The 14,594-nt window shown below is 37.9% G+C and overlaps 1 protein-coding gene across 3 annotated transcripts in view; it reads left to right on the forward strand.

Moving 5' to 3' along the window:
* Window positions 1-14,594, forward strand: part of ASIC1 (acid sensing ion channel subunit 1) — a 306,638-nt gene that overhangs the window by 195,530 nt on the left and 96,514 nt on the right. The window contains exon 1 of one of the 3 annotated variants that reach the window (XM_089687317.1): window positions 6,479-7,066. The exons of the other annotated variants lie outside the window; for them this stretch is intronic. Coding sequence (XP_089543443.1) covers window positions 6,479-7,066 — 588 coding nt within the window. Of the gene's footprint in view, window positions 1-6,478; window positions 7,067-14,594 lie in introns of those variants that run through there. 3 annotated transcript variants of the gene reach the window in all.

Consider the following 14,594-nt stretch of genomic DNA (forward strand, 5'->3'; position numbering starts at 1 on the left):
CCGTCTGGTACCAACAACCATGCCGCGTTCAAAGTCACTTAAATCCAATTTCTTCCCCATTTTGATGCTCAGTTTGAATTTCAGCAAGTCAACTTCACCACATCTAGATGCCTAATTGCATTGAGTTGCACCATGCAACAATTTGTGTTACCAATCAATTGAACAGTTGTACGTAATAAAGTGGCCGGTGAGTGTATGTATGCATACAGAATCAGTCCAAGTTCAGTGTAGACTGACTGCTTATTGAAGAAAAAGTGAAGTTTCTAAGCTGTATGTGAAACAGATATGTGCAGTATAGCATGATGCAGACTGGTATAGGATTATACAAGATTGACACTTTGTGTAATTAATTAGATAACTGATACTGATAGCTAACAGATACATACTCCCAAAATGCTGCCAACAGGGAGAGGTACATTCCACAGGGGGGGGGGGGGTGATTACAATGCAAGTTACTGGAATCTTAAACATACTCTCTAACATACTAAAAATATATAAAATGGCTGTCGCTTAAGCTAAGCTTGTCACAACACCACGTCCACAGTTATATTGAACCCATCATTGCATTTCACACCACATGTAGCAGTTCACCCTGTACTGCGCTATATTCATGCTACTGAATTGTTGAACCACTACCATTGTTCCTAATGATTGCCTTATGACCTCATTTCAGCCATGGCTGCTTAACTCTGTCTGTTGTGTTCCTATTTTTACTTTATTGATATATATGGAAAGTGCTGCGTAAATTGATGGTGCTATATAAATACCTGAAATAAATAAACAATATAAATAAAATCTTCATTAGCCTCCTTATTTCTTCTAGGATTCTGAGGGTGCTGAAACTATTGATATGCTGTGGTGCTGCTGAACCACATTTAAAATAACCCAAAATAAATGTGTTTTTCATTTGTCTACCTGCCCAATCCAATATGGTAATGTGTTTAATTGGTAGTACTGGTGTATTACAGTAAGAAATGAATTTACCCCAATCCCCTTAACAAAATGTTTTTCTATTATAATAACTTTATTAGATGCTTGGTCAAGTGAAATGGTAGAAATATGTGTTAGATTCCAAGAACAATCATGTTTTTCTGTTTTGTCAGAAGAGAGGAAAAATAGTGAATTCTATAAACTCATAATGGTAAAATGTGTGAACCTTGGTGGACATTCACACCTTAAGGTATATCATGGGGGAAAATGGTTGGTGGAGCAGATTTGTAGAAATTCACTTATCTCTACTCAGCATAGAGGAACTGTTGGCATCCTGTGGGATATGTTTATGTGTGTATGATCCGTGTCTTCTTTTTTTTCAGTGCTGACTAAGGCTATTTTATAGCATGTAACTAAAAGGGAGAGGAGGGGGTAGGTACATTTAATTTTACTCAGCAATCTCTGCCTGGGGATTCAGTCCATTAACCCCTTCCCTGCAGAGCTCCAGATCTGCTTTGCGCCTCTTGAGAACTGAGGACTGGATAATTTAATCTCAGCCAGAGATAATTAAAAAATAATCAAACATGAGGAACGTATGGGGTTGAACACTGTGTATTATTGAAAATGTCAACCGTCTTTAAAGTGAAGAGCTGCATGTAGATCCTTGTGTTGGTAAATAAAATGCTATTTTGTTGAAGAAAAAGAGTACTTAAGATGAAAAAATGATAATTTATTAATATTTAACACTTTAAACGTTTGGTTGAAAATTTTTACGCCGGTAATATTAAGCATTTTCATACCCATCTAAAAAAAAAACTAGCTGATGGCATGTATGTGTTTCCTTCACATCTCAGTGACCCTGCCCCCACTCACAGGTTAATAAAATGAATAATGTAGGTTTTTTTTTATGCAGGGGTGGCATTTCTTGTACTTCCACTGCTCCCTGGAGAATAAATGAGATCGGGAATTGCACATATCAAATTCAAACATTTAGCTGGAGTTTCACATCACCTAATGGCTTATCTCCCTGTCTAAAAAATACCAATTAATCAAGGCTTATAGGCACATTGTATTAGAAGCATTGCAGAACATTACTGTCTAACAGCAATCTCTTGATGGAATGTAGTTAAACCTATGCAGAGGCTGTACATAGTGATCTATTAAAAGTTCAATATATGGAATTGTAAGCCTGACTGAACTGTATTTATCATAAAGGGTCAGTCTGCCCGCAGATCCAGGATCTTAGATACAGAGATCTCTCTGCTAGAGTTCCTGATCAATATAATACGCTGATGCATGATTCAACCCTTTGGCCTTTATCCAAAACTGAAATGAGAGTATTTGGTGGATTGGAAGAATCTGTGTGACCCAGCTAAGTCCTGTATTTTCTGAATTAGAAAAGAGAAAGAAGGTGCTAACTGCCTGCGCACTTCTTCAGTCTGTGGGGAAGTTTAGTCAATGAGCCAATATTTCCAAACTTGTTTTTCTTGAGGAGACATCTGCCCATTTAATGATTAGTCAAAAAAGCGATGGGTTTATGAGATTGCCGCTTAGGACCGAGCCATATTTCTATATTGAAAGCTGTAGGTCAAACAGACCCATGACATTCAGCATACATTACTGCCTATGCATTGCAGTGAACAGCAATAGGGACCACTGCTCATTTTTCAGTGCATTGCAGTATTTGTTTTTGGCATGGGAGCATTGGCGCAAACATTTTCAGCATGATGTCTTGGCAACAAAATATTGTAAATGAGTAGATTTTCATTCATTATAAGTTTTTAACATTGCCGTTTACAGTGGATATAATTGGTCATCATGGATATATTCATACCTCCCTCCAAAAAACTAAATAAAAAGCTCCAAACCTCAATTCAACCACTAACACTCAAACTAACTTCTAACATGTACCTGAAACCTTAATTTTTCTGTTAACAATAATTCTTAATCTCCAAGCACTGCCTGACAGTAGCTATAAATCCCAATGCAAATGCTGCTTATGCACTGGAAATGTCAAGCGTTTTAACAATATTCCTCACCAAGCTATACTTCTGCAAAACCATGGACAAAAAGTCAAAACCATGGACAAAAAAAAAAATGTCTGCGTCTGTAAACTTCATTGGCCATTCTTAAAGGGATCAATGCCTGAACACGGTCTATCTTGAAAGGTGCAATGGAAACCATATGAGAGTCATCATTGCTTAGAACAGTGTTTCTTAACTTTTTTTCAGTCAAGGCACTCTTTAAAATTATACGGAATCTTGAGGCACCCCTTTATATGTGGCTTTGTGCAAATAAAAGCTGGGTTTGATCTGATGTATATGCAACTTTTGGGCAATTTTTAAGCATTTTGTCAAGGCACTTCTGAAGACACCTGAAGGCACATCAGGGTGCCTGGACACCCTGGTTGAAAAAGTCTGACTTAGAACAATAGGGAAAAGTGAAATTTATAGCTTTAATTTTTCCAAAATTTCAGAGCAATTGTCAAAGAAAATCATGAGATTTAAGCAAAATGTTGCCATTCCTGCTGAATGGATTGGATTCATTTGGAAAGGTAATAATAAGGTAGCTTTTGTGTTTTTTTAGGCTGCATTAGGGTTTTAAAAGCCCTTGAAGGTTACAGAAGCTGTTTTAAATATGCTGAACCCTCAATAGCCTCATTATTATTTTTTTTTGTGGTTTTAAAGAAAGAAAACACGGACAAAGAAAAAACATCAAAAACAGTACATAAATAAACAAATACAGAAACAAAGAAACAGCCCAGGAACATGAAATGAAATGAAATAAACTTCAATATTCCAAATACATCCCCAAAGAATCAACTTTTACCTAAGTACCCAAATTATTCTGCTCATTGCCAAAGAAGATCTGAACCTTAGATTTAGAAAAAGAGTAGGGAGATATGCCTGAAAAATACAATTATTATAAACCCAACTGTGAACAGCAGTAGAATGACAGAACTCAACCATCGAAAAAATCATAAGAGTACACGGGTGATGTGTGAAAGAGGAAAACATCGATCAAGGCCTTACCCAGTTTGTCGTATAGATCCTGGCCTGGCTTAATCAGTTCAAGATGGTCACTAAATGTGCAGATTTTTCATATTTGTTCATTGTTGGTACCTGGACACATATTTGTTAGTGGAATGGACTGATCCACAGCAAGGTTACCAACACATTGTTCTATATGCAATGTATATTTAATGGCTTGAATTTTTTTTAAATCAAAATGAATTGCTTACTATTTTTATGGGCATATTTATAGTAATGTATTTTATATTTTTCATTATTTATATAAAAAAAAAAATTTTTTCAAATAAACATCGAACACAGGGTAAACTCATCATACTGGTCTTTGTTTTTTTAAAAGATAGCACAGCAGAAGTTGTTTCCTTTCACACTGTCTCTGTCTAATAGAAACTCTGTATACAGCTATACACAGCAAGAAGCAAGAGTGAGGAATAAATCCTTTACACAGTTCACCTGTATGAGAAATCTGAGTTTTACATATTTAATTGTAAACAACAGGCCTCTTTTTAACAGCAGTACTAAGATAAATGGGATAAACACAAAAAAATTAGCCTACAGCTATACCTTTTATCTGAAAAATCAAAATTATGATGCAGTATTTCATTTTTGCGTGATTAAAAAAGTGAAACTTTATTTTAAAAAATTATATATTTTTAAAAGTTGAACGATATAATAAATTATTGAAAATATATACAATAATGCTATAAATTCTCTTTAATCAATGCATAATTGTGTAATGTTTTTTATTTGGTGTCCATCCCTTGTCAGGATGTATAATGTCTTATTTATTTATTACAGGTACTTACTGTGTATAGCACTCTCAATTTACAAAGCACTTTACATATATTGCACATTCACATCAGTCCCTAACCCTCAACGAGCGTACAATCTAAGGTCCCTAACTCACATTCATACATACACATACTAGGGCCAATTTGGACAGGAGCCAATTATCCTACCAGCATGTCTTTGAAGTGTGGAAGGAAACTGGAGTACCCAGAGGAAACCCACGCAGGCACGGGGAGAACATGCAAACTCTAAGCAGGTAGTTCCATGGTTGTGATATGAACTGACCACCCTAGTACTGCTAGGCGGAAGTGTTAATTAACCACTTAGTCACTGTGCTGGAGCACACAGAATCTGGTGCAGCTGTGCATGGTAGCCAATCAGCTTCGAACTTCAGCTTGTTCGATTAGGCTTTGCCTATAAAACCTGGAAGCTGATTTCTACGCAGAGATGCATCAGATTTAGTGCTCTCCAATTTTAGTAAATAACCCTTCTTATCTTGGTAATGTACAAACATGAAGGGTTAGAATCTGTGTCCCTTACTGGGCAGATTTAGCCTTTCTCTTTGTCCTGGTGACCATTGTTACCAAGACTGAAAGTAAAGAAAAATCTAAACATCATCACTTTGTCAGAAATTGAACATTTTCCCTTCCCTGAAAGCTCAATTCCTAATATTTCTTGGTCAAGAAGTAAAGTAAAATCTCCCTAATTGGAAACAAAAAAAAAAAATCCAGCAGAGTTTTTAACCGTTCTGCTCTGTCCAAGCACAGTATACTGTATATAGGTTAAGAATCATTGGCACGTTGACACCAAGATTTTTCTCTGGAAACCTTATTATCTTTACTTTGATAAACATCCCTTAATGGGTTCATTACAGGCAGAAAAAGCTAAACTTTGCAACCCCTTGGTGCCCTGATAGCGGCTTGCTTTATACTTTCCTTTTATCTGTGATATTTATGTAAAGTTTGCAGTTTGTGCATCTCTACTGTTGAGATGCTAGAGATTCAGTCTTCCTAATGCAGCAATAAAGTTGTGATTTGATCTGTCCCCGGGGCTTGTGTAAAATGACCCATAGGACCTTCACAACTTACATTAAGCACTGCCTGGTAAAAGAAGGGTGGGATCATTATTGCTTGATGGATGGTTGTTCACCAACAACAATACATAAGAATTATTTTACCCAAGAAATGCATTGGCATTTGTACTGGAATACTCAACATAAATGTTCTCGTCAAACAAAACTCTTTTGCCCTTGTCAATTTCAATCCTACTTTGTACCTCTCGGGCTGCTGGGATCTTCATATATTATTAATAACAGCTCTCTTGGATCAGCTTGCTGCCTTTTGCAGAGACAATGCTCAACTACAATCACGCAGAGTTAGTTGTATATCTACCATCTTACCACACAGGAACAGAGAACCTCTATTCTCTGTGGCATCTAAGGTCTGTTAGTTTCTAATGGAATAGAAAGTCAACATCCAGAGGGGCACGAAGTAAAGAAGATCAGCTTTCAGGCCACAAGACAACTAAAAAAATAACCTTCATACATCGAAGAGATGTCTGCTGTGTGAGTAAAGAAAGCAGATCTATTTTTAGACTAATGTCAACGGAGGGAACCTGGGGTAGCGAGTGGTTATCATTTTATCTGTTTTCCACAGTGCTAACTGTGGTGGGATTTTTATTCTCAAACCGGGAAAACAAAAAAAGATTTCACATAGATTTAAAGCTGAAGAATGCCTGTACAGATATTTTGCACAATTTCTGTGTCCACAGACAAAGAGCCTAGAGAAAAGAGAGCCAGTGAAGTTGAACCAGAGCAAATAAACTTAGTAGAGGAGGATGGTGCATTATTAGATCCTGCTGCCTTTGCCAGCAGCTGTTCGCTTCATGGACTAAATCACATTGTCACCGAAGAACCTTGGGGAATCCGGCGCACTGTTTGGGTCTGCGCTTTCCTGCTTTCTCTCTGTCTCTTCTTGTCTCAAGTTTGGGAACGTGTGGCTTACTATAGGTTATATCCACATCTCACATTAATTGATGAGATGGTTTCCAACTATATGATCTTCCCAGCAATTACTTTCTGTAACTGCAACCGCTTCCGAATTACTCAGCTCTCCAGTTCGGAATTACTCTACCTAGCTCCTTTAGTAAGCAGCCCAGAGGATGGTAATGAGGGCTTTGTTACTGACCCATCCCTGGAGTACAGGTCAGGTCCATTTGATATGTATGATATCATTGACCGTTCTTCTCACCAACTTAGTGATATGATGTTGGGCTGCCGATTTCAAGGAAGAGAATGTGACGTTGAGGACTTTATCCCGGTAAGAAAATGCAAAGTTCCTTCATTTTAAGGATAGAATTAAAAACAAAGTTACTATGGGGGGATTTACTAAAACTAGAGCACTCAAAATCTGGTGCAGGTGTGCATGGTAGCCAATCAGCTTCTAACTTCAGCTTGTTCAATTAAGCTTTGACTATAAAACCTGGAAGCTGATTGGTTTCTATGTACAGCTGCAGCAGATTTTGCATTCTCCAGTTTTAGTAAATCCCTCCTATGCTTCTGTTTAAGGGCACATAAACCTAAAATATAAATTTGCTTGTAAGAAAATGGTCTTTTGATAATTTGTGCAAATATCTATGTGAAGCTATAGGTGGTTCTTAAACTTTAAGATAGTTGAAACAGATTTCCTATAGTTAGGAGAAGAAATGTTCTACACAGATGAATTTCTGATGAGTAATTATAACATTTAGCCCCATCCGAGATTGAAAATATCTAAAATAGCTAATAGAAGAATGCAGATGATAATAGTCAGCTGCACAGTAGATGTTAGTGTGGTTTGAACATTTTGTTCTATTAGGTGTTCCAGGTTTAACATTTAATTCCACATATGTTCAGTGCAAGCATATATAGATTTGTCAGGTTAGCGTATTTTTTTGTAAGCCTTTTTGCACACTTTAATATATATGATTTATTTAATAACATGGTGTAAAAAGGAGCAACAGCAAGTCATAAAATGTATTGATGTCAGAAATTAAAATCTGATTTGTTCTCTGTAGATTATCGACCTACACTGTTTTTGGAGCAGTTTTCTCCAAAAGTGAAAATAGAACAAGTGGAATTGTTTCATAAGAAGAACTAAAAAGGTTATATATATATATATATATATATATATATATATACAGTATAGTATATATCCTTGAAGAATGACAGTGGGAATTCTGAGGCAGCTGAAAAGGAGTGTGCAAAAGCCCAGTTGTGCATGCTGTCAGGAAGTACTGGTGCCGTGTCGCAAGTGAATGAGCTGGCAATTTCCAGAATTGGAGGTTTTTAAGCTGAACTCAGCTCCCCAAGTGGTTGGTGAAGGGGTGCATGAATTAGGAAGAGTCACGGAGAGAAGACCTCCTGAGGGTTGTGTCAGAAAGAGCAGCTAAAGGAAGAAATGGTGCGGAGGTACTGAATGTCGTGAGGATAGAAAATTAAGAAATATAAATAAAGGGAAGCCATAAAACAGAGAAACAGTGACCAAGTGAATGTGCAGAGTGAAAGTCTGAATTTACATTCCACAACCAGTATTGGGCTGGGGGGATTTATAGTGTTTTCTTTGTGCTACTAGAAAAGTTGTTTTAGATATGCAGACTTTGTATTACAGTTTACTTACAGTCGACCCATACTCTCTCCTATAAGTTGCTATTGTTTTTCACTTCCCCCCATAACACAAATACTGGATACTAAATAATTTTTTGTGCCTTTTTTGCACACTTCCAACTTTCTTGCCTAGGTGATAATGACATCACAGTCTCCACCCACCTTAAAGTGTTACTAAACCCCGGACCCTGCATTCACTATACCTGGTCTCCCACAGTACATAGAACATGAAAATGCAATTATTTTAGAACATCTAAACTGCTAAATACCTTTTCTCATCCACAGTATATAGCAGTGCTGTGACTTCTATCAGTGTCCAGCTGAGCACTGGTTAATCTTGTAGGAAGAGTTTTCATTCTGCTCTGACTGTCCTATGAGGCTGCATATCCCCTTACCCTCTGCCTGGACAGAGCTGATTGGCCCTGTGCTTACCACATGCCCACTCCCCCAAAAAAAAAACTCTCTAGCAATACACACCAAACTGAGCATGTGCAGAGTGTCTCCAGACGATATGTCTTATCAGGAGATAAGAGAGGGGCACTGGAAGAAGTCAGGATCAAACAGCTTTTTCACACAATGCAGAGGATTATCCCCTTAAGTTTCAGAGTGAGTATAACAAGAATGCTTTACTGCATATACAGACTGATTTTACTGTTGCGGGTTCAGTAACACTTTATGTTTCCTGGGATAAAGATGTCAGACATCCCAGTAGGTTTCAAGACAATCTGCATGTACTGCACGTGTGCCAAGAACTCTCCGCTGCACTGCACGTGCTTCGTCATGCAGCACCAAGGCAGCTGCTCAAAGAACCTGGAATAAACAGTCAGCCTCCTGGTGACGTCATATAAAAATATGGCAGCACGAGAACTGCAGTGCTGAGATTTATAAAGTAGACAGCGCTGGATTTGCTGGACAGGTGAGTGTGTACCCACTGGTACAGGTAAGAAGGTAAACAAATTGTAATGGGAGAGATGAAGTTACTCTTTAAAGTGTATGTAAACACTGACAATGAATATTTCATTTTATTATTTTTAATACACCAGTGGAAGCATATATCATGTTGATAAGTGCAAAAAAAGAAAAGAACGATTGATCTTGTCGGCAATTCAGTGCTGTCCTTTGTCTCTCCACAATCCCTGTGTAATCTCAAGTAACCCTCTTAGTTTTTATCTTCAATGCAGAATGATTAGCCGTATGTTTCAAAAATCTGAGATTGGGAGTGGTTAGATATTTTGGCAAAAGATATTGGACAGGGCTGACACTACGAAATACTAAGGTTTGAAATTTCCTAGAGTTGGAACATCCAGAATCTGGAGCAGCTATGCATGGCAACCAATTAGCTTCTAGTTTTCATTTTCAAAGCATAACCGAACAAGCTGAAGATGAACCTAGGTTTAGTAGTAGTGTGGCACTTCGATTTCCATTTTCGCTGTAGAAAGGGGGTGTCTGACTTCTGCAGGGAGACCACTGTTCCCACACAAAGAATACGTTAGCAGGGCACAAGCTTTTCTAATCAGACTGTAGCTTTTTTCTATGGAACCCCCACTTGTCTGCAAAAGTGTAACTGGTTTCCTGTGGGTGAATTTTGCATGCATTCACATGTCCGCAGAGATGTGAACCTAGATTTAGTAGTAGTTTGGCACTGTTCCCACAAAAGCAACATGCTTGTAAGGCCAGAGGGCAGTCAGGTGTAAACGGACAGCAGAGTCTATTTATACCGGCCGCCCATAGTGCAGGGTACTGTCTGTGTCTTCTCTATGTAAATAAAGCGGACATGGACCTATGATCTGCCCACTCTGCTCTGACCTGCAGGGGATCAGCAGACAGATCCCCTCCTGATGTAAATGGATCCCACCCCCTATGATAGGGGTCTATGACTTTGGAACACATTTTGTTTTGTTGCTCCTGGAATGTATTTAATTTAAGCAAAAGGTTCAATTAAGATTTAAATTGAAATTCGGGTTAAATTAAAAAAAACTGACTTGATTCCCCCATCCACACATTTGAGGTGGATGGGCAATCCTCCCTGCTGAACTACTGTATTCTGACATTGGGGAGACTTCCCCAAGGCATTGATCGAACAGGCAAATGTGACAGGGTGATTGTACAGAAGTCGATTGGTAGATCAACTTTTGTACAACCACAGTGCCCATACCTTGATCAAAATTTGGATGGATCAGCAGGGACCGGCTGAATATCAATCCTTTTATGGCCAGTTTAAGGGAAACTGAGATGTGTAACTGTGATAAAAGCTTGGATAAACTACTTCAAATCAGCAGGTGCAACCAAGAAAATATGAATTGTCCTGGTGTCCAGTAATTGTCCTAGTTAATATTTTAACTAATCTAATCAGTCTGACAGTTTAATACAAGAACCAATCAGTCTATATCTTTTGTTTAAAAACCAATAACTGGAACGTGAAGAATAGCCAAGAACAGCAAATAAACTTCTATATGCCTCAACTTTTACTGAATACAATATCCCTGTAAAAGTCTTTGCAGTTCCTGTTTTGGGAATTAAGAACTTGATCTCCTGATAAATTACCCAAATTCCATCCTGTCATTCAAACATTTCTTGGGATGTATTGATTTCCTAATGCTATTTGTAGCATTTTTCAGACTTTTGTTAATAATTATTCAACATTGGATTGTGCCCCTGCTTAACAAAACTTCAACACCAAGGGACCAGCATTGCAAGAACATGTAAGATGAAAGTATTCATCTGAGGATTTATTGCCATTAAACATTTATTTATCCTCTGGTATATTTATGGAGGAATAGTTCAGGTTTTCTCAGAAGTTGTGCCTTCATAAAACAGCGCTACAAAGTACGCCGCTTCCCCACCACATAGGCAGGGTGGAACTAATCTAATTAACTGTTATGTTATAAATGGAGAATTTTTTTCCAACATAGAAACTGCCATGTGGAGGGGATGTTATTAAACTAATAGTGCTCCTAGACGACAGTACCAAATGTGCAATACATTGTGGGGGATTAATGTTACGTGATGGGAAATTGTACTTTTTAGTATGAAATCATTGTATTAAAAGCAGACTCATTATTTGCAGACCTATCTTGATGTATTATTATGTGTTTGATTTAATTATGATTTCATTTTATTGCACTATTTTCCTACCTTTTAAATGTGTTTTATTACATGTTTGTATAATATGTATGCATATATATATATATATATATATATATATATATATATATTTTTTTTTTTTTTTTTTTTAATAATATGAAAGTAGTTTAAAGCAGGAGGCAAACAGTTGAACAAGTTGAAATGCTTGTATGTGAACTAATCTATATAGTATTTGTAAGCCTATTTCATTATTGTTCTCCTTCCACACTTAAAAGCAAGCACAATGGCACCAATATTGCCTATTACACTCTTACAGCTTCCTGTGCTACCTTTTTGCTCATTGGGCAATAAAAGAGCATCATGAAACTGCTGAGGTCCAATAATGTTTGATAGTTGGTGTGCGCTCTCTCCCTCTTTGAGCATAATACAGTATCTACTGTGCAGATTTTGTATAATTAAAAAAGGTTTCATAAAGCTAGACTAGCTTATATTTAACATTATTATTACTAAAATTATTATTATTATACGGGATTTATATAGCACCAGCAGTTTGTGCAGCACTTTACAATATAAAGAGAGAGATTACAGGTCAATACAGAAGAATTAGGGGGGCCCTGCTTGTGAAGCTTTCAACCTAAAGGGAGGTTAAGGTGGCATAAAAGGTAATAGCTGTGGGGTATGAGCTGATGGTGGTGGTCAATGTACAATTATTGGGTGGAGGCAGGGTAGACTTCTCTGCATAAATTAGTTTTCAGAGTTCCAGAGGATGGGAGAGGTTCTGAAGAAGTCATGAAGGCAAGCATGGGAGGAGGTGACAAGGGAGCTAGAAAGAAGGAGGTCTTGGGAGGAGTGGAGATGACGATTTGGGCAATATATTGTTGTGGATGGCTTTATATATTGTAGATAGTGTTTTGAATTTTATACATTGGGCTGGAGGAAACCAGTGGGGGGACTGGCAGAGTCGGCAGGAGCCGCAGATCGCTTAGTAAGGTGGAAGAGTCTAGCATCAGCATTCATGATGGACTGGAAGGAGGGATAGCCTGTGCATAAGTAGGCCAATGAGAAGAGAGTTGCACTAGTCATGGCAGGAGATAACTATACATTGTATTATTTTCTAAAGGCATTACTGTACATAGTTACACTGTTAGGTGTTAAAAGACATGCACTGATTAAACCAAGACACAAAAATAAAATGTGAGCAAAAAAAAATACCTTGCATCCTCAGAACTCAAAACCCACAGTTGATAAAGAGGAAGGCAAAAGACATTTATAGGAGGGTAAAAATTATTTCCCGATTCCTAAAGACAATCAAACCAGATCTGGATTACCAGTCTACAAAGTGATGTCTTATAGAAATGAATAGCCATGTATAATGTGTGCATTTTAGAAATATATCCAATGGTTTTTTGAAGGGACTAAAGAATTTTGGAAGCCAATCTTATTCTTGGACAAAAAGCAGATTATTTTCAGTATTTGGAGGTGATGACTCCACAACTGTTTTGTAGATGCTTTTCAGATACCTAAAGATACTATGCAAGGCATTACCCGGATGGCAAACTGAGCATACCAAGTCCAATGATCTAATTTGCACATCCAGAAATCCATGGATCATAAATGTTGAGACCTTACTTATAACTTTAATTCAGTACCTATAGAATGCAGCTTTAAAAAAATCAATAACACCCAATAAGTTCTAGTAGCAGCCGCCTTGTGATTTATGTGCTGATTTTCACAGTGCTGATACTGTGGTACAAGCAGAAGTGGCACAGGCAATAGGGCAACTTTGCAGGAGAAGGAGAAACGTGATGTTGTCTGTTCGGTGAAAATGGCTGCAAGCTGGATGCAGAAGCTTTACAAAATTAACAAAATGCTTTTACAGCTAGGCCCTACAAGAGTGGCTGGTTGGGTTTCTTTTTACTGATAGGCCATATTTGAATCAATCAATCAATCGATTCATCAATAGAAATTATTGTCATTGTTGGAACACAGTGTTCAAGTAGTCATTGTGCAACAACTACTTCAGTGTCAGTATTCAGTAGAGATATATTCTTCAACCAGTAGATGGCAGTGTTTATAAGTTTGTAGCTGCGGCTATGATAAATTCTATGTCTTTTCTCTGAATAAATTTCCTGTTTCCTGTTTGCAGTGAAGCAGCAGATAAACACATGTAGACTGTGCACTGTTTTTTAGGGCTATATACAGAATCTCTAATGGTCATCATTATTATTATGGTAACCACAGGCACATCTGGTAGCCAAAGGCTCAGCATCATGCCCAAGATGTAGTAGACATTTCATCTTTCTGCTCCTCCTTCTCAACATTTATGAAATTACCTTCTTTGTCCATCCACAGTTCCTTGTGTCTCCCAGTATTCCTGGTAGCAGCATAGCAACAAGGCTTTCTTCCTCGCCACTTTATATTAGTGTCATTGTTTTCTTAAATAATAAAGCTGAGCAGTCATTGGCATTGCTGCAGTTGTGCCTACTGTCAAATCTTCCTGTATCTCCAAAGGGTCTTAGCAGGCAACATGACCTTCATCAGATGCTCCTGGCTAGACTCAAAGCAGCATACTTCATGCTTTACTGCTGTGCTGAATAATGTAGTCACTCTCTGCTTTTCATTGCTTGTAGTAGCAGATCAGTTTTTGTAAAGTTAATTTCATCATGTGGCAAAGTTGCAAATCAGTGAAAGGACGACTGTTTTGGTTTTGCAATGGGAGAAAAACATTTTTAGTTTTGGTATAAGGATCAAATAAAGTGGGTGTAGGATCTCCTAACTATTCTTGTTTTAAAAGTCTGGATAGGTTTTCAGAAACTTATGTGTGACAGACCCAACCGGGACAAGGGCTTTTGGGGGGGACTGCAGGTTATCCTCTTGCCTACTGACCATGGGTCCTGGTATCTAAAGGGGGCTATATTCTTTGGAAGGTGTGTGCCTGGGGGGACCTTTTACTTTGGATTCAAGACCATGTGTCTCCAAAACACACAGACCCCCAAGAACTGAAGGACCAGGATACAGATTTGGGGTCTCTGTGCCCAAACCACCATTAACTGCTTCAACGCCCCCCTCCTAGACTCGGAGGCTCTAAGTTAATATAATCAGCTCAAAACAACATGCTT

This window comes from Staurois parvus, unplaced genomic scaffold, assembly GCF_062004578.1.
Source record: "Staurois parvus isolate SC_StPar_1 unplaced genomic scaffold, SC_StPar_1.0 ptg000422l, whole genome shotgun sequence".
In the NCBI taxonomy this organism is placed as follows: Eukaryota; Metazoa; Chordata; class Amphibia; order Anura; family Ranidae; genus Staurois; species Staurois parvus.